The sequence below is a fragment of the Odocoileus virginianus genome, chromosome 3 (genome assembly GCF_023699985.2).
Source record: "Odocoileus virginianus isolate 20LAN1187 ecotype Illinois chromosome 3, Ovbor_1.2, whole genome shotgun sequence".
Taxonomy (NCBI): Eukaryota; Metazoa; Chordata; class Mammalia; order Artiodactyla; family Cervidae; genus Odocoileus; species Odocoileus virginianus.
This window is the reverse complement of record NC_069676.1, coordinates 42,463,881-42,484,128: the sequence shown is the minus strand read 5'-3', so window position 1 is coordinate 42,484,128 and position 20,248 is coordinate 42,463,881. Positions and strand designations below refer to the sequence as shown.

General features: G+C 42.4%; 1 protein-coding gene and 1 long non-coding RNA gene across 6 annotated transcripts in view; one reads left to right on the top strand and one right to left on the bottom strand.

The window, feature by feature from the left end:
- VDAC1 (voltage dependent anion channel 1) overlaps positions 1 to 17,471 on the top strand; it is a 26,625-nt gene extending 9,154 nt beyond the window's left edge. For 3 of the 5 annotated variants that reach the window (XM_020908075.2, XM_020908073.2, XM_070465362.1), the window contains exons 2-9: positions 3,429 to 3,501; positions 4,040 to 4,089; positions 4,968 to 5,120; positions 5,216 to 5,268; positions 10,879 to 11,106; positions 13,742 to 13,892; positions 15,538 to 15,595; positions 16,533 to 17,471. In XM_020908075.2, coding sequence (XP_020763734.1) covers positions 3,435 to 3,501; positions 4,040 to 4,089; positions 4,968 to 5,120; positions 5,216 to 5,268; positions 10,879 to 11,106; positions 13,742 to 13,892; positions 15,538 to 15,595; positions 16,533 to 16,624 — 852 coding nt within the window. In that variant the 5' untranslated portion in view covers positions 3,429 to 3,434 and the 3' untranslated portion in view covers positions 16,625 to 17,471. Of the gene's footprint in view, positions 1 to 1,037; positions 1,060 to 3,428; positions 3,502 to 4,039; positions 4,090 to 4,967; positions 5,121 to 5,215; positions 5,269 to 10,878; positions 11,107 to 13,741; positions 13,893 to 15,537; positions 15,596 to 16,532 lie in introns of those variants that run through there. The other 2 variants (XM_070465363.1, XM_020908074.2) reach the window with 2 other exon arrangements.
- Positions 17,071 to 20,248, bottom strand: LOC139034387 (uncharacterized). The gene is made up of 2 exons (XR_011486842.1): positions 20,124 to 20,248; positions 17,071 to 17,907 (listed from the first exon to the last, which is right to left on the bottom strand). It is a non-coding gene; the product is annotated as an uncharacterized lncRNA (long non-coding RNA).

Here is a 20,248-nt window from a genome sequence, read left to right as displayed (position 1 = left end):
GTCAGAATATCCTATTTGGAAGCTGAGCTTCTTATAACATTCTGTGTTTCCTGTGTACAACCTTATATTTCTACTTCTGTATCCACTGCAGTGTGTTCACCACCAAAAATTTAGTTTCTATCTGTCACCATATAGTTGATCCTTTACCCTCAATCCCCACCCCCGCCCACCACCCTTTTCCCTTCTGGTAACCACAACTCTGTTCTCTGTGTTTGTTTGGGTTCATTTATTTTTGTCTCTCTTTTTTTGCATTCCACATATGAGTGAAATCACAGGGGATTCAAAGAGGATATGTCCCTCCAAGATGGAGGTTACATAAAAGTCATTTCCGTCTGACTTATTTAATTTAGCATGATACCCTCAGGGTCTGTCCATGTTGTCATAAATGGCCAGATTTCATCTTTTTTTTTTTTTTTTCAGTGGCTGAGTAGTATTATGTCACATGTGTGTGAATGCACACACAGACACATACATACACACACATGCCACATCTTCAGTATCCACTCAGTTGTTGATGGGTTTGTAGGTTGTTTGCATTTCTTGGCTGTTGTAAGTAGTGCAGCGATGAGGATAGGAGTGCATGTGTCTTAACGAATTACTGTTTTTGTACTCTTTGGATGAATACTAGAAGTAGAATTGCTGGATCATGTGATATTTCTGAGAATCTCCATACTGTTTTCCGCAGTGGCTGCGCCAGTTTACAGTCTCACCAGCAGCACTTGATGGTTCCCTTTTCTGAAGACACTTGGACGGATGCTGCAGAGACAGATGGGGAGTGGTCTGGAGCCGATCCAGGTGGCGGGAGGGGCCAGGACCAGGGTTCAGCCTGCAAGTCAGTGCAGGCAGCCTGTTCAGTGAGAAAGCAGAACGCTGAGTCCTCTCCCCCCTCTAGTCCTGGCCTGAGAAAGCATGGGTGGCAATCATTATTTCTACAGTGAGATTGGTTTTGAAGCAGGTGCTGAGAACTGTGTTGGGTGCTGTTTGCCGTTGTAAGAAGGCTGAGCTCAAACAGGCGGAACTGCTTCAGTCCTGTCAAATAAGTGCAGCGGGAGACGAGAGGTAGGCCAAGAGGAAGACCGCAGGAAGGGCAGAAGGGGCGGCTGCAGCCACACAGTTGCAGGGAGCCTTTGGCGAAGACGGCGTCAGGGTCATGCCCTCCTTGGCGGGCGTTACCTCAGGCTGAGGAGCGGGTTTGGCCCCACTCAGCCCGTGGCTCCTGTGCGCGCTCCCTGCCAGCTGCTGCGCTGGGGACGCGAGGAGAGCCTGGTCTTGTGTGCGCTCGCTCCGCCATCCCACCTCTCTTGTCCTGGATGGTAATCTCCTTAGCGGCCACTTTAGGGTGATTTTTGCTGTGGGTGGAGTGTGTTTTGACAGGTGGCTTTGCTTTTCATTTTTGGGGATTAGGGATAAGCAAGGGCATTTGGGGAGCATTAAATGATGAGTGTTCTGCCTCTTTCCTGAGGGATGGACCGGTCCAGATGCGCAAGCCGCGCGTGCCTGGTGAGGTGGGCCCTGGAGCCGGGGGAGGGTACTTGGGGAGGCCCTGGCCCTTGAGGTAAGGGGGTCTTAGCTGACCTGGAGATGTTGGCACTGGACTGCTCTCCCTGTCGCCCGGCTGGGGCTGAGTCTGTGGCCCAGCCGGGGGGGACAGCACTGAAGGGGGCACTCTGTCCACTGATAACTCAGTGCTGGTGTGTGTGCGGAATGTTCGGGGCCCTTTGCTGAGACTTTCTGCACGTTTCCTTGGGGCTCTGACACCTCAGCCTTCAGTCCCTGGTGGTTTCCTTGCTTCTCCTGGGAGGAGCCCTGGCCCATCTGTGGGCTAAAGCAGGGAGGACCTGGTGGTTGGATTCCTGGTCTGTCCCTGGGGTGGGTGTGCCTACGGGGCTCGTTTGGGGTGAAAGGGAAACAGATTGGGAGAGGGATGTCCTCAGACTTGGGAAAAAAACCAGTCGAAGCAGCCTAAAATGGGTCTTCTCCCATGTTCTCTGTGCCCTGATCCTAATGTGGACTGAGTTGCCTTTAGTTCCAGCCTGATCATGTGCGAGAAATAACAACAGCAACAAAAATAGGATCACGTAAACAGCTTACTGGGCTGCTCCTCTCTGCTCTGATACAAAAGGGAGCTGGGACAGAGCTAGCAAAACCTCTGAAAAAAAGTAAACTAGGACTTGGACCACAGTTTTATAATTTAAATTGTGGAGGCTTGCAGGTTTGTTTGTTTTTTAAACATTATGCTCATTGGTTCTGTGTGCTCCTTGCAGTGTCTTTGAAATTAAGGCTTTGGTCAGGCTGAACTTCCACTTGTGATACTGCTTCCCTGGGATCACTTGGACCACTTTTCATTGGTTTCCCACTTAACCAGGAACATGCCCTGTGGATGTTTATTTATGTGGGTACATTTGTATATGACTTTACATGGGGTGTATGCAGTTCCAGTTTGATAATTTAGGTGTCCTGTATTTAAAACAGATACATCTTGGGTCACTTGAAGTTTTGGCCAATTGAAGCTAACAATTTTGGAGATGGAAAAGATGCAGAAGACAGTGCTTTCACACGTTCCCCTCTCCTCCTGGATGGAGTACGGGGTGTGTGCTGTCCAGATTAGACTCTTAATTCTGGGTATATAATGTGTCAATGTGGAGGCTCCCAGCAACACAGCGTGGTCCTTATTTAAACTTATTTGAAGTTCTTGCCTTCCTTGAACACTGAGGTGCTTAATAAATGCTTGTTGACTGACATAGTGACATGCATCAATCCCAAGTAGTACTTTGATAGTTGGTTTTGAAAATAAAGTCACATTGACACTCAGTAGATGTTTGTTTGAATTAAATTTGGGAGGGGTGTGTTTGCATTTCCTTCCATGGGAAAAAGTTGCGTAGGTAGGTAGGTAGGTTTTACTCTTTCCTCTATGAGGAATATGATACTCTAAAAGTGGGTTCCCATAAAATGCAAATGTTTTATGAAACGTTGAGTCCATTCTGACACACAGTAGGTACTCCATAAATATTTGTTGAATGAATGAAATTAGAATTGTTTGGAAAATATGATACTATGAAATGCCCTAATTTCTATTCAATATATTTAATGTCCTAGCAGTCAATATTTTGTAAGAAGATAATGTCTTGGCAAGAGTCCTGCAGTTCAGTAAAGTAGCTGGCTCATGGGAGTGTGTCTTCGACAATCAATTCATTTAGCAAATACTGACTGACTCCTGCCATATTCTGGGCCTGTGCTTAGTCCTGGGGATACCTAGGAGAAGAGGTCTCCAAAGTCAGACTGGTCTGCTGTCAATAAAAACCTACTGGGTGTTTCCACCTCTGGCCACAAAAAGAAGCAGGAGACTGCACAGGCTGCTTTGTCCACCCCTGGGGAAAAAGGCACCTGCAGTTTCCAGTGTGTTTATTATGGTGATTCTTTTATTATAGCAGAAGATGGCCGTGCCTCCCACGTATGCTGATCTTGGCAAATCTGCCAGGGATGTCTTCACAAAGGGCTATGGTGAGTGTTGCATGGAGTGGCCTTTCAGCTCAGAGACTGGGTTCACTTGTTTGGTATTCTACCCATCACAGTTTGAGAGACCTGGGTCAGTCAGCTCTTAGAATCTTCATGTCAGGGAAAAAGGATAAGCCTTCTATGGCTAGTCAAGCAGTTTTGGTTGCGCACCCAGTTCAAGTAGGTTAGCAAATTGCTCAGACAAGTGGACCTTCTTGTTTCCTCTCCCAGGTGGGAGCAGGTCTGAGTGCCGCTGTGGTGGACTGTGGCTTCTAAATTTAGCTTGTCCTTAGGCTGGTGCTCACGCTGTCACACACCTTTTTCTCAGACTCCGCTGGGACTGCAGGTGGGACTGTGCCTGTTCCTTCTGCCACTGTTCCATGGCAACCAGGCTCCATGGCAACCAAGCTCCACCTACAGAGGCAGGCAGCAGTGGATACTGGTGCCCTCTGCACTCATGGCATTTTTAAGATTTCCTAAGGGAGGCGGAGATGCTGCTCTTGAGTTATTTAACCTATTAACAGTAACCATGTTCTTTCTTTAGGATTTGGCTTAATAAAACTTGATCTGAAAACAAAATCCGAGAATGGATTGGTAAGTTGTCTGGCCCACATGAGTATGGGTATTTATTGTAGATCAGTAAATAATAAATAACTTCCATCTGAGTGGCAAACAAAGGAACTTTTCTGATTGTGGCAACTTGTGGTTGTCACATTTATTGTATATTCTGTGGGATGGGTGGTCCAGGGGAACCAAACCACTAGGTCCCCAATTCAGCATCTGTTAATACTCATAGGAATATGAGGCAGGCCTCTGATTTATTTTTCCTTATGTATCTTATTTCAAAATTGACCTGTGTTCCATACCACATGATTATTTAAAAAAAAATTAGTAATGTCTTTTAGATCGTGCATGTGGTAATTGTCAGAAGGAAGAAGTTTTGGGTAGAATTACTGCAATGTCCACTTTAGCTCAAAGCTTTTTCTCTGTGTGAGCCTGAAGACAGGAGGACAGGAGGCCTTCCTGTCCAGACTGAAGAGTTGCAGGGGAGGAAGGAAGCTGTCTCCTGATATAGAATTCTCCGTAAGATTCCTTTAGTTAGCGGATTCCATCTTTAAATAGTTGGTTAGTTGCAAAGTCGTGTCCAACTCTTTGTGACCCCATGGACTGTAGCCCACCAGCTTCCTCTGTCCTTGGGATTTCCTAGGCAAGAATACCAGAATAGGTTGCCATTTCCTTCTCCAGGGGAATCTTCCCAACCCAGGGATAGAATTCGCATCTCCTTTATCGGCAGACGGATTCTTTACCACTGAGCCACCACACTTTAAATATCTAAATCAATTATGGATGGAGCTCTTGCAGCCACACATTCAGGGTCTCACCTGTTGCATAAAGGAAAGTGCAGTCCATTTAGGGGTGGAGTGATGCAGAATGAAGTGCTGGCATGCAGGCTGTGACTGTCTTCTTTAAAGGAATTTACGAGCTCAGGTTCAGCCAACACGGAGACCACCAAAGTGACGGGCAGCCTGGAAACCAAGTACAGATGGACTGAATATGGCCTGACGTTCACAGAGAAATGGAACACGGACAACACGCTGGGCACGGAGATCGCTGTGGAGGACCAGGTACTGGGCGTGCGCGAAAAGACGCGGTTTTATCAGCTGACGTCTGCTGGCCTGTCTTGTGACTAGACCTGTTGGTGAATTTCTTTCCTGTTCAGCTTGCGCGTGGCCTGAAGCTGACCTTCGATTCATCCTTCTCACCAAACACTGGGTAAGGATTTCATCTGTTCTCTCCTTAAGGACTCTTAGCAGTGTTTTATAGTAAGGTTCCTTCTGTGCTGGTTGTTACTGTTTTACTGGCCTCAGCTGAGGAGGCTGCAGGATTTCTGGTCCAGTGATGCTCCATTCCTTGTGAGTGAGGCTGCTGGTAATGTTAAGTGGCCAAGGCTGTAGGGCGGTGTTTGGAAGCAGGGGCTAATGGGTCACTGTTGCCAGCCTCATTTTTTTCAGGCTGGAGAGCCCTTTCCCCAGCTTCCTACTTAGGGACACTGAGAGTGTGTGGGCTTAATTGCAAGGTGGCCCCTGAGGCTGCACTTTGCTGCTTCAGGCCCTCCAGCCACAGGCAGATTAGGCCTGCTGGTTATTGAGGACCTGGGTCTTCCCTGACGGCTCAGCAGGTAATGAGGCATCAGTGCTGCAGGGCGGGAGACACAGAAGATGTGGGTTTGGTCCCTGTGTCAGGAAGATCCCCTGCAGGAGGAAAATGGCAGCCTGTCCCAGTGTCCTTGCCTGGAGAATCTCGTGGACAGAGAAGCCTGGCGGGCTACAGTCCCTGAGATTGCAAAGAGTCGGACGTGATTCAGTGACTAAGCACAGCACGGCACGGGAGGCAAGAGGATGTGCTGGTCTGCCTCAGCTCCCGGAGCTCCTCACAGTGGCTGAGGGAGTTGTTCTCCTCCAGAACACACACTTGTTTTTTTCCACTCAGCAGTTGGGTCTTTTAGATCTGGGAAGGTTGTTTTGCACACTGATGATAAGCCTCAAGGGTGTGTATTGAATTTCATTTCTTAGTTTTTAAAAATTATGGTAAAATGCACATAAAATTTACCACCTCAACCATCTTTTAGGTGTGTGGTTCAGTGGCATTCTGAATTTCATTTTTTGCCATTTCATGTTATGTTCTTCTCTCTCTCCTTCCTTTTTCTTCTTCCAATGAATATTTATTAGAGGGAGACTCTCCCGAGTTCAGACCCTGTGCAGGGTGACCCCAAGGACTGGGCACACTGGGATCCTGCCTCTAGATTCTAGTCTTTTTATAACTTGATTATGGATGGTCTGAAGATGATTGGCCAGGAGCTGAATTGACCTCGCTCTCATCTCTACTGTAGTCTCTCCCGCAGGAGCGTGGCCTTCCTGCTCGTCTGCTTACCCCCAGGCACCGTGATGGGAGCTTATCCAGAGAGACACTGATAGCACAAGGGCTGGGGGACGTGCCCATGTGCTTGGATTTGCTGCTGAGGGCTTTGCTTGCTGCCCTGAGGTGGCACACTTTGGAATTTGTAAAGGGTTTTCTCACTGCCTTTGGGGAGTTTGCAGAGACGTCTCTAGGACTTGCAGTAATATATACATAACTGAAAAGTGGTTTTTTTTTTTTGAAATTTAACTATTTTTATATTTAACATATATAAAACTGTTGCACAAATAGTGTACAGAATCCTCTTATATTCTTTACTTGCCTTCTCCTAATGTTAATATCTCATATAATTATCAGAATTATATGATAGGAGATTTGTTAGCTAATCTTTTGTCTTTCTGATGTCTTATTTCTCGGTTCATGATCTAGTTCAGGACACTACATTGCTTTTAACTGCAAAGTTTCCTTTGTCTCTTCTAACCTGGGGCATAGTCTATCTTTTATGACTTTGTCACTTTCAAAGATAATTGGCCAATGACTTTGTAGAATCCTTCCATTTGGGTTTGCCTGATGTTTTCTCATGGTTAAACGCAGGTTATGCACTTGTGACAACCACAGACATCGTGTTGTGTTCTCTCCGTCTTGGTGTGTGACCTCAGGAGGTATATGTTAATATGCCTCATTACTGGTGACGGTACTTGCGTCACTTGGTTAAAGTGGTGTTTGCAGACTTATCTGTAAAACTAATTTTTTTTTCTTGATAATTAACAAGTATCTTGTGTGGGAGATGCTTTGAGACCATGCAGATATTTTATTTTTTATCCTTTGACTCAACAAGTATTAGCATCCATCAGTGATTCTGGCCTATAACAATTATGTTTGGCAGATGGTGATTTTCTGTTCCCATTATCCCTTCTACATTTATTGAGATTTTACTGTGAAGAAGAGTTCTTCCTTCACCACCTTTTATTTATTTGATCAGTTATTTGTATCAGTATGGATTGTTAGTTATTTTACTTGTACAGATTATAATCCGTTACTATAATTAATTGTGTTGCTCGGGTTGTCCTAGGTATGGCCATTGGGAGCGCCTTCAAGTTGATGTCCTGTGTGCTCTTGACAAGCCCCTGTCATGAATACTTCTTCAGAAAGTGTGCTTGTCCTTTACTAGTCCTGCTGTCAGCCATTTCTCCAAGGAGCTTTGGTTCCTTTTATTGAGGAATGGTATTTAGAAACCAAGACTGTGGGCACAAGATGTACTCATTGCTATTGGGTATTTGAGGAAGGTTTTGATGACTTGATGAAGATTGGAAATGAAAGCTGTCTTTCCAAGTGTCTGAGGGGTACGGCCTGGGAAAGCATCCTGGCTTCCTTTAAGGAACTAAACATCACCACAGCCGGATGAGGCTGCAGACGACCTTATCAGGATACTGGTACCTGACATATAAAGCCAGCTTATTAACCACAGCTGAGTGTACCTCTCAGGTGCTTGTCAAATTAGCAACATTGTTTAAATAGCTTCAAAAGAACCCCAATAATACCTGAAAGGGGAAAAGCTCCAAAGGTGTGGAATGCTGCCCTAGAGCCAAGCCTGGAGAGAAACCTGAGTCACTGCCCCAGCAGTGTGCATTCCCTGGGGACCTGGTGCCTCTGGCCAGAATCCATGGAGGTGATACATGAAGGCACCGTGTAACTGTCCACTGTGGCTGGTCCACACCACTGGTCAGAGGCCCGGTCACAGGTGTCGTATTTTGTGTCAGCAGCAGCATTTTCCCAGTGATTAAAAGATGCCTGCTATTTCCATGTCTTGGTTTTTCCCTCTTTCTAAATGTCAGCCTCTGAGCAGCTGTTTTTTCCATCAGTTACCTGCTTGGTGCCAATTAGGTACATCATCATAACCCAGATTTCTTCCCCTAAAGAGCAGGTAGACCTAAATAGGTTTGTTTTCTTTTTTTCCTTTTGGCCACCCTGTGCAGCTTGCAGGATCTTAGTTCCTTGACCAAGAATTGAACATGTTCCCCCTGCATTGAGAGCATGGAGTCTTAACCACTGGACCATCAGGGAAGTCCCTTAAGTTTTTCTTATTGAGAGAGAGAGTTTGGTTGTCACTCCTTTTCTTCAAAGCTTGCAAAAATGCACAGAAGCAACTTGAACAAAAGTTGCAAGTTTCATTGTCACTAGGGAAGGCTGTTAGTTTTATTTTCACCTGTGATCTCTGAAATTTTGACTCACTGAAACTTGGAGTGTTTAATCTTTACATTTTTTATTGTTGAAAATTTCAAACATGCAAACAAATGCCAAAAATTATATTATATCTTCATCATGTTCTCATCACTGAGCTTTTAATAATTATCATACCATGGTCAGTCATGTTTAATTTATACATCCATAATCAACCCCTCTTACCCTCAGATTATTTTGAAGTAAATAACAGATATCACATAATTTTATCTGTGTATATTTTAATATGTATCTTTAAATAAGATTCCTTTTGAAGACAGCATAACCACAATACTCATTGTGAAAATTAATCATAGTTTCTTAATATTGTTAAGTCTAGTCTCTTCAGATTTAGCTGATTTCATGAAACTTTTTTATAGAATCAAAAATTGTCCACACATAATTATAAAGATTGGTTCATATGGCCCCTAAATCTTGGTTTTTAAGAATCTTGTTTTTTTTTTTCCCTTGAGATTTGTTAAAATGAGATCATTTGTCTTTTAGAATTACACATAAAGTTTGCTGTTTGTATTCTGTGGTGTTGTTTAACTTGTCCCCCTGCCCCCACATTTCCTGTGGATTGCTAAGTCTAGAGGCTTCATCACGTTTAGATTCCACTGGGCAGGTGTGGTGCTGAAATATACTTCCATAGGGATGTATACAGAAGTTTGGTTTTCTCTTTGTATGTTAGTGCTATTCATGACTACTCAAGGGGTTACAAATTGGTGATATTTCTACCTGTATCTTTCCTTCATTTTTTTTAGCTGGAATATTTCAGTAAAGAAAAACTTCTCATCAACTCTGGTTATCTTGCAGTATAGTTAGTATAGGAAAGGTGGGATAACATGTTTGTGCCTTTTTTATTTACTGTTTTCAAAACAAATTCGTTCACTAGTCTCTAAAGATGACCAATGTGTATGTGTCTTGAGTTCATAGGTTGAAACATTTGATATACTTCAATCCATTGCTCATACTGTCCCATGTTTGAAACCCTTGGGAGCCTCTTCATCTTAGTTCTTAAGTCCTTTTGCTCCAACATCAAGTTCTTTGATAGCTTTGGTGGATGCTTCAAGCTCATCCTGCACCTTTCCTGCCTTAACCTGTAATCTGCAGTTTTCTGAGGAGTGTTGGTTCCTTTTAGGAGGGAATGGTATTTAGGGCCCACAGTCTGGGTGCTGGAGGTAAAGCTTTAATCTCAGTATGAATGAAGTTAGGGTGGACAGGGCTATGTGGTTCTTGATCCTTGAAGCATACCTGCTTTCTCCTGTGGTCTCCACTGAAAGTGTTCTTGCTGTGGAAGATGTTCATTTTGCAGTTGAATGACAGAAACAATCAGGTGGAAATAGTCAATTTTATTTGATAGATATGATCTTGTCTCTAATGCTGATTTTTGGTAAAAGGCATGATGATAATGTATTCGCAGGTAACACAACTCACCTGCCCTTCCTGAGAAATGCTGGGTCTTGTGAAATAGGGAAGGGAGGCACTGATCTGGTCATACATGCAAATCTGGGGTCTGGCCCAGTCTACCAAGGCTTCCTGGCCCCTTGTGACTGCAGGGCCTCAGGTTCTACCTCACTACCTGGTTCTCTGAAATCTATATTCATTGGAATAACATGGATACTGAATTAAAAGCCATCTGTTGAATTTACTTAGAAGGAATCTCGTATTTGTTTCTTTATTTACTAAGTGAGCCACATAGTAAAAGCTGCTGTTTAGGGACTTCCCTGGTGATCCAATCAATGGTTAGGACTTGATGCACTCACTGCTGGGGCCCAGGTTCAATCCCTGGCTGGGGAACTAAGATCCCACATCCTGTGGGATGTGATCAAAAAAGAAAATTGTTAAAAATTCTGTTTAGATAGCTACCTTCATGACAGATTTTTTTTCCCCCCAACAGATGTGGAAAATAGCAAAGATGCATCTGTTTCATAATTACACGGTGGCACTCTACCTAATGAATGCCTGTGTAGGTCACTACATTAAGCATAGGGAGACGATAGTAAAAATCACATAGTGTTTCTTTTACAAGCCTGTGTTCTCACTTCATTAGGGTGGCATTTCTGCATTATTTTGGATTTTGGTTGCAGAGAGGTTGCAACAGCTGCTTAAGGACATCTGGGGCCCTGACTTTGCTTTCCTACCCCCCTACTCAAATAGGGATTAGCTTTTTAAAAGGTGTATTTCTGGCGTGGTTGTCAAGAAATGAGTTAACTTCTGATTTTAATATGATTTCTTTTCCTTCAGGAAAAAAAACGCTAAAATTAAGACAGGGTACAAGCGGGAACATATCAACCTGGGCTGCGACGTGGATTTTGACATCGCTGGTCCTTCCATCCGGGGCGCCCTGGTGCTGGGTTATGAAGGCTGGCTGGCTGGCTACCAGATGAATTTTGAGACCGCAAAGTCTCGCGTGACTCAGAGCAACTTTGCGGTTGGCTACAAGACTGACGAGTTCCAGCTTCACACCAATGTGTAAGTGTACGTGAGTGTGTGCAGTCCGGGGATTGTTGTTCATGATTTTTTGCTAAGCTCATTTTTTAATCACTGTGAAATGAGTTTGTTGGAATCAGATGAGCCAAATGGCCTACTAGTGTTTTCTTGTTTCTCACTTACCCATTTCCTGAGGTGATGTAGGTTCTTCCTATTCTGTGGACAGTAAAATGTTGTCCCTGGTGCACACAGAAAGACTGACCAGTTATGGCAAGAGCATGATGTCAGTCCACAGGAGCATCCCTTCCCTGCAGCTTTACAGACACTGGCGGTCCTTTCATTTTAGTTAATAGGATGGGGGTGGGGGGTTGTAGCCCTCTCTCTCTGTATACTGCCTGAGAACCAGCTTGCTGTACTGAATGGAATGTTGGCATGGGAGACTAATTAGGACATGATCGTCTCAGTTAAATACTGTCTTCTCTGCATGGCAGTCCATTTAAAAGTTTATTAACTGGACAGTATTGTGAAGGGAAGAGAAAATTACAGGGTAGGTTGGAGAAGACCCTTTGTAATCAAACTTTAGGGTTGAAATAGACTGCTGATTTAGATTGAAGGGAAATGAAAATTTCATCCATGATATCTCTGTAGATACAAGAAACTAATGAGTGGTACAAGTTGGGTACAATTTTACCAGATTTCTTTCTTTCCACTAGAGGTCACTCAAGAAGTGACTTAAAATTTACAGACAAGTAAATGGTATTTGTGTCTAAACTAGTAACATTTCTATTAATAAAATTTTGAGGATTTTTTTATAATAAACTAACATAAAGATATATAGTAATATAAAAAATTAATAAAATGTGAGTCTTTTAAAACTAAAGGAAAACTTTAGAGAAAACTTTAAAACTGCTTTCAAAGGAAAACTATAGAGATGGACAGCCCAGTGGTTGAGAGAGGGGAACAGAGAGGGTGTTATACAAAGGGGTGGCACAGGGGAGTTTGATTGTGGGACTGTTCTATATCCTGGCCACACGAGTCTGTCTATAAAAACTCACAGAAGTGTATACTCAAAAAAGGTAAAAAAAAAAAAAAATGTAAATTTTAAAAAGATAATGTGCAGGAAAGTCATAGGAAAATATCACAAGCATAGAAGTATTTTTTAATTGAGAATTTTGGCTGATTCAGAAAGAGCTTCCTTGGTTTGGAATTGGGAAATTGCACAGTTTTAGGAAGAACAATGACTGATAGCTATTTTCCTTATCTGAGCCTCAAGGTTTTCAATAAGTGGACATGGTTCATTTTTGGAACTGGCATGGAAACAGCTGACACAGCTAGTCTGGGTTGCCTTAGTCTTGCAGAGGCCCAGATGTGTAACAGATATTCTGTGTGCTTCCTACAGATGAATTCTGTGCAGTGAGTTCCTTCTGTCTATGGTTTTAAGAGTTCAGTACAGGAAGGCAGTGTTGCTGGTTTTAGAATGCATTGAGAAATCTAACATTTAAACACATTTAAGCCCAAGAAAATTTCCCTCTTTGCATCACACCACAGTCAGTTCAGAATCTATTGTGTTTGACAAGCTGCTGTTTTATAGCATACTGACTTTCTGAAGAAGTTAGATTCCCTATGAATCAGGTGGTGTCTGGGCTCTTCCTATACTTTTTGGCTAATTACTTTACAATATTGTAGTGGTTTTTGCCATACTTTTTGGAATTACAGTGTCTGACTGGCTGAATTTCACGGGAGAACTTAAGAACTTAGAATGTGTTCTCTGAGCATCTACTTTAGGAGAGCATATTAGTGAAGAGCAGAGTTTGTAATGAAACAGCAACAATTTTTTTTGTTGGGTTAGTGAGTTCTAGGCTTTTTGCTGGATTCCTAAATATATGGGCTCTGCCTTAACAGTTTCCAGTGCTGTTTCCACTGGAGACACCCAAAATGATGGAGCAGAACTTTGACATTGTATTTTTATATTAAAAATGTCAGAGGCTGGGAAGAGAGGAAACCCAGTTTGGCCTGCTGGGTTTCATTCATTCATTTTTGAAAGACAGAAACATTTTCTAGTATGGCAAGTTGCTCCTTTTCAGGGTTCACCAAGACTGTAGGTGTTGCAGCATGGGCCAACGAGCCTCAATTATAGGTCAGGTTCTTTTGTAATTGCCGTTCCTCCTACTGGCCGTGCACCCACAGCAGTGGATGCAGCTGCTGGTGCTAAGCACTGGCTATAGGCTGCCTTCTGAGGAGTATGAATGGCCTGGACTTTCTTACCATTTCTGGCTTTGTTCTAGATTTCTATGTTTATAATACAGCATTTCATAAATGTAATAACTTTAGCAGCTGAAGGAAGAAATCACTCAGAATTCAGAATCCCACTGCCCTAGTCACTATTTTTATTTTAAAGAATATTTTGGAAGCAAACTTCAAGTTCCTTGCAGCCTGAGTAGTTGACTGAGTTGCCTTGCATGTTCCCAGTGATTTCTGAGATAGCTTTTACCTTCTGTGAACCTTCCCAACCCTGGTGTCTGTGCCATTCCTATCAGGCTTCCTGTAATTTGGTGCCTGTTTTGTGATCAGTTCAGTCCATTTACAACATTCCCGTCCTCTGTTAGACTTGGTTAGCTTTGCCCAGCTCAGCCCCGCTTGCTAAGCTGCTTGGTATCTGTGCTGTGCTTATTTGCAGAAATGATGGAACAGAGTTTGGTGGCTCCATTTATCAGAAGGTGAACAAGAAGTTGGAGACTGCTGTTAATCTGGCCTGGACAGCAGGAAACAGTAACACTCGCTTCGGAATAGCAGCCAAGTACCAGATTGACCCGGACGCCTGCTTCTCGGTGGGTACCTGTGGAATCATGTATTGCTGAGACCCCACCTGACTCCTTAGGTTGCAGTCCTTTAGGGCTGATGGGAGTTCCATGCTGTGGATAGTGATTTTTCTCACTGTGAGAGGGTTTTTACCACGAGTAAAACAATAAGAGTAATAGTACTTACTGTGGGTGCCAAACACTGTATGGAGCCTATTATATGTGAATTACTGTATTTAATTCTTGTACAACCCACTTGAGATAAGTGCCTTTTTAAACCTATCCCATCAGTTTTCACAGATGAGGAACGGAAAGCTCAGAGCAGCTGAGTGGCTTCCCCAAGGGCAGGCGGTTGCTAAGTGCTGGGGTTTGTGTTTGACCCAGACTGCCTTGCTATGGAGCCTCCTTCTCTAACCAGTCCCTAGTCCCTGCTGCAGACTGTAAACCTTGAACCTAAGGTTTTAAATGTTCCTTTCCCCCTCAGTTTTCATTCTCTTGCCCTGTTCCTATACCGCATGTTAAGAAATCAGGCCCTCTTATTGACTGACTGGCCTCTTATCTTGCAGACCCTGTAGCATAGCTGGTGGACCCTTAAATCTTGCTGAGCTCATCTCTGCTGTCACAGGGCACTGCCGGCTGTAGCCCTTTTGGGGTGGAATGAGGAAATCTCATGTTGCAGGATGCTTTCTGGGCTGGCTTGTGTAATTTACAGTCTCCTGAGATAGGAAGTGAGTTTGGCTTCTTTAAGGTTAGGCACTTGAAGACAAAGGAAAAGGGGCCATGTTATTTGGAGGGCATGGGCAAAAGGGAACAGCTAGATGGGGCACCGCCTGCCTGGAGGCCTTCCTTCCTGTTTTCTCCTGTGGGAGATGCCAGGTCTAAAAACAGCGTGTGAGCGGGAAAACACGCACCCTGGTAGCTCTCGATTTCGCCAGGACTCGATGTTCTCACAGCCTGAGCTTGCTCTGCTGACCTCTCATTTCCCAGAAAAGGGTCAGGGAGAGGCCCAGATTTCCCTACAACTCAGGCAGGAGAATAAGGGGAAAATTATTATTGGCTCATTTGCTTTATTGATTGATTATTAATCAGCACTCACTAAGTGTAAGATTTAAGTTATTCTTAAGTAATTCTTTTGCTCCAAATATTCAGGTTTGTCTGTGCTGAATTTCCTTCATGTCATTATGGTTTTTGTTTCTGTTTTTCATGAAGAGAAAATTTAAACAATATTCTGCCACATAACAAAAGATTCATAACCTCATTTGATATTTGCTCTGTTTTTCCTTATCCCAACAAATAGATCTTGAAGAAGTCTTTTATAAAGAAAGTCTTTAATGTCTCTGGCCATAAATGAAGGTGTTCTCATCTGTTATAATTTAAAATTACAGATATACTCAGCATAAATGGAATTGGGTCACATATCATAAGGAATCAAATGTATATAATAACTTCCTTTTAATTGAAAATTATGTTATCTCTTTGTGTTACTCTCTGAGACCTCATTCCTAAATTTAATATATTTCATATTGAATTTAATGAATCCTGTAAACAAAGAGGTCATGAAAAAATAGAATTTGATACTGAAATCCAGAGTTGGTTAGTTAAAAAGCTCTTATTCAGTTCAGAGACAGTAACATGAAGTATTTAACATTTTCACTCTTACCTTTTCCTTGACTAGGCTAAAGTGAACAACTCCAGCCTGATAGGATTAGGATATACTCAGACCCTAAAGCCAGGTATGTATTGGTGAAATTAGTTGTCTTAAAACAAAATGTGGTGCTGGTTTGCTGCTTTAGGTTAATTGCTTATAAATAACTGTACAGTACATTGTAAATGAGTGTATATCAGATTTTATAGTTGAATGTTTATAAAGGAGTGCTGTCATTATAAAACATTTGGAGAACAGGAGAGGTGATAAGAAGGAGAAAAAAGGCCAAGGCTAACATATATTACATTTTTAGTTATTTTCTTCCATTCTTTGTCCCAGTGTGTACCTAATGCTTGATACTTATTTCCAGCAAGTTCTTAAAACCAGCCTACCGATCATCCTCATTGTAAAACTGGTTTGTAGGTTTCTTCTGCAAAGTTAGCTAGGCCAGTCCATCGAATTAATGTTACAGCTACAGGAAATAATACCACCTTGGGGTTAGTTTGGTTAAATTGGGGTTTTGAATTCTGGATATCTAAGATTACATGATGGCAGAATCAAGCTATTCTAGAGAAAATAGCATTTAGTTGTGTGTGTGTGTATGTATCCGTGTGTCTGTATCTGTGCTGTGAGTGGGAGCGTAAGACCTTGGAGTCTGATTCATAGCTAGAGTTTTGTTTCAGGGGGCTTTTGCTAAAGAAGTTTACTGCATGGTGCTGATTATACCAGGGATATTGAGAGGATAAAGGAAAGCAGAGTCCCTTAAGTGGATTTGGGTGAGCTGTGGAAGAATCATTATTGTTTTATCAGCTCATCCTAGGCTGCCTAGTCATTAGTCAGGTGGTGTTGAGTAACAGGGACTGAAGAGCCCTGTGGTTTTGCTCCTGCTGATCACACACGGCTGGAACAGGTTTTGAACCTGATGTGGTGTCCCCAGTGTGCTGCAGTGATCCTCCTGAGCTAACCTTTCTTCTCCTTTCTTTTCTACCTCTCTCTTCCTTTCTTCTCCCTGGTTTCTCCTGCAGGTATCAAACTGACACTGTCGGCTCTGCTGGATGGCAAGAATGTCAATGCTGGTGGCCACAAGCTTGGTTTAGGACTGGAGTTTCAAGCATAAATGAATATTGTACAATCGTTTAATTTTAAACTATTTTGCAGCATAGCTACCTTCAGAATTTAGTGTACCTTTTAATGTTGTATGTCTGGGATGCAGGTATTGCTAAATATCATGTTAGACTTCCAGGTAAAGATGATTCAGCTTTAGGGTGTTACCCTTTCAGAGGTACAGAAGAAACCCAATTTCAGAAAAGGTCCTTTCAGCTGTAGACTTGGTGGGGAGCTTGCTGGCCCCACTAGAGATGTCAGGTTTCTTTTTTACCTAGAAATGGCTGCAAGTGGAAGCTGATAATTTGCAGGCACTTTGTAAATTCCTATTGAGTAACTGAATGAAATTGTAACTTCCTGAGAATTGAACCTTGGTTTCCTACCCTAATGGATTGAGGAGAGGCTCTTTGTTTGATGGTGTGTACAAACTTATCTGAAAGGGACTTTTTTAGGCAGGGACTTTTTCCACCTCCATCCATCACCTCTTTTACACAAAAAGTAGTCTGCAGGGTGTGGTAGCTCTTTCTTTTGTGCCATTTTGGGGTGGAGAAGTTGTGATGAAGCCAATAATTCAGGACTTAATTCCCTCTCACATTGTGGTTTTTTTGCCCTTGCACCAGAGTATGAAATAGCTTCTAAGAGCCCCAGCTGCAAGCTGGGAAGAGTCTCTGTGACTGTAATCACATGGTGACAACACTCAGAATCTAAATTGGACTTCTGTTGTATTCTCGCCACTCAAGTTTATTTTTTAGCAGTTTAATGGGTACATTTTAGAGTTCCATTTTGTGTGGAATTAGATTCTCCCCTTCAAATGCTGTAATTAACATCACTTAAAACTTGAATAAAATATTGAAACCTTATCCTTCTTTGGTTGTCTTTATTAATAAAAGTGTAAATAAACAGGGCATATGTTTGTCTTGTTTTTCAGCTTCTTGCTGTGGTTATGTGTGTGTGATATTTTTAGTTTTCTGTTGCTGCATAACAAATTACCACAAATTTAGTGGCTTAAAACAATACTTACTTCACAGCTCTGTTGGTCAGAAGACTAAGCACTAGGTACCTGGGCTCTCTTAAGATTCTCACAGTGGTGAAATTAGGATGTCAGCCAAACTGTGTCTTCATCTTAAGCTTGGGGTCTTCTTCTAGTCTCACATGGTGTAGCAGAATTCAGTTGCCTTTAGTTGTAAAGACAGTGGTTTCTATTGATATTTCGTTGCCGGCTATCAGCTAGGGGCTGCTTTCAGCAAACAGAGACCATCTGCATTGCTTGACACGTGGCCTTCTCCATTTTGAAACCTGGAACAGAAAAACTTCACCAGCAAATCCTTGCCACACTTATTTCCTCCAGAAGAGCCCAAACACCTAATTCTCAAAAAATTTTATGTTTAAAATTAAGATATAATTGGCATATAACATTATGGTGGTTTCAGGTGTGCAACAAATGATTTGATATTTGTATGTATTGTGAAATAATCACCATACCTGGATGTCCAGTTAACATCCATTACTTGTACAGAATTGTTTTTTTCTTGTGATGAGAAGTTTTTTCTTTTTTTAAAAATGTTTTTATTTTATTTATTTATTGTACATGTAGCATGTGGGATCTTAGTTCCCCAACCAGGGATCAAACCCATGCCCCCTCCATTGGGAGCTCAGAGTCTTAACCGCTGGACCACCAAGGAAGTCCCTGATGAGAAGTTTTAAAACCATTAGTTATGGTCACTGTGCTGTACATTACATCCCCATAACTTATATCCTTTCAAGGGCTCACCTGATTAGGTCAGGTCCACTGAGGATAGTTTCCCATTAAAGTCAACTGTCCACATAGCATAACCTAATCACAGGAGTGCTAGCTCACATTCACCTGTCCCTCCCACACTCAAAGGCAGGGGATTATATAAAGGTATGGATCACTGGGGATGATCCATATATATTTAAAAATAACTTGTGGACTTCAAGCATTTACAAAACATCAATAGAATAGTAACTCTGCATGTGTATTACTCAGCTTCATCGAATATAAACTTTTTTCCTATTCAGTGATAAGTGGTTTTAGGCAGAATTCCTTTTTATGGATGTTTGAAAGTGGCAATTCCAAACAGGTATCAGATTTACTTTTAGCAAACTGGTCACCCCAAACCTGCTGGCTTCAGTATTTGTCATATTTTATCAGGTTCATAAAGACCTGCAGCTATTTCAAAGAGAACTTTGTTAAATGTGTTCAGAGACTGTGGTACATAATGCTTGTTGGGTACATCCAGTTAGATGCTAGGTACATTAATGGTATTTTGAAAGGTACAAAGGGCTCTCTGAGGGAATTTTTTCCATTTATATATTGTCTGTTGCATGCAGCATGTCAGAATGTTGTGCAAAATGCCCTGAGTTCATGATACACCAGTAGGAGAATTGAAACAATCTAGTATGGGGACAAACAAACAAAGGGGACAAAAAAGAGGACTGAAGGTATGTTTGTTACAGGAAAAAGGCCTGATTAAGCCTGAATCTCCCAACATGCAGACGCTAGAATTAAGACTTATTTGTAAAACTGAGTGATGGTTTTTGTACTCGGAGGGAAAGCTCTAGGGGAACTTGGGAGGACTTTGAACCCTGGCTACCCTGAAAGTTTTGCAATAAGGGCACCATTCAGTCTATTTGGGCTTGTGGCTGGCTTGGGGAAATGAATAGATGAATGACCTTTTAGTTTTCTTAACAACACAGAGTTTGTGTGTTTCTGAGCGGTCACCAGGGCCAGATAAATGTTAAGGGAAACCAGATTCAGGAGAACACAGGCCCTTCTCTCCTCAGAGAGGCAGCTCAACTGTATATGGGGGAGAGGAGCAAGCTTCTAAGGGAATGATGGAGACCAGAGTGGAGAAGCTGTGGGGTAAAATAAATGTCTTGTTTCATGACATGATTTTCCTGCAAATCAATCAAATTTAATTTTATGACCTGAAGCCTATATACATTTATTAAGAAAACATTCACAGAACACACAGACCACAGCATTGTGGCTGGGGCCTTAAGGGAACTTCCTGGAAGCTTCTAAATTTGCATTTTCATATACTGGGGGTTTTAAGTTACAGGATTTAAAAATAGAAGGTTACTCCTCTTCCCTAGCTCACTTCTCTGCTTTTCCTTCATAATACCTTTACCATTATATATAGTATGTATTTTACACTATAGTCTGCCTCACAGGAAAAGAAATTCCTCAAAGGTGGGAGTTTCTTTCAGTGCTGTATTCTGAAACATGGAGAGGTGCTAAGTATTTGTTGAAGTAATAAATGATTATGGGGAAAGGTAAAAAATAAAACATTAACCTAAAATTCCACCACCCATTCTTTATGTTTCCTTTGCTTTTGGGAGGGGAAGGGCAGTTACTTCTCTTTTGGGATCACTCTATTACGAAGTTAAATAATTCAAAAAGTGTTCTAAAACAATTAGCTGTGTAGTAGCTCGTCACGTGGCAGGGAGAGGTTTGCTCTGACCCTCTTCACACCCTACAAATTACATACTTAGTTTGCAGCCGACTTTAACGTGCTCCCCCTTGTTCCAAATCCCGCTGTGCCTCTCTTTCGTTCTCCTTTCCAGAGCTCCACTCCCGGCCGCGGCGTCATCTCGCTGGGTCGCAAACGCCTAC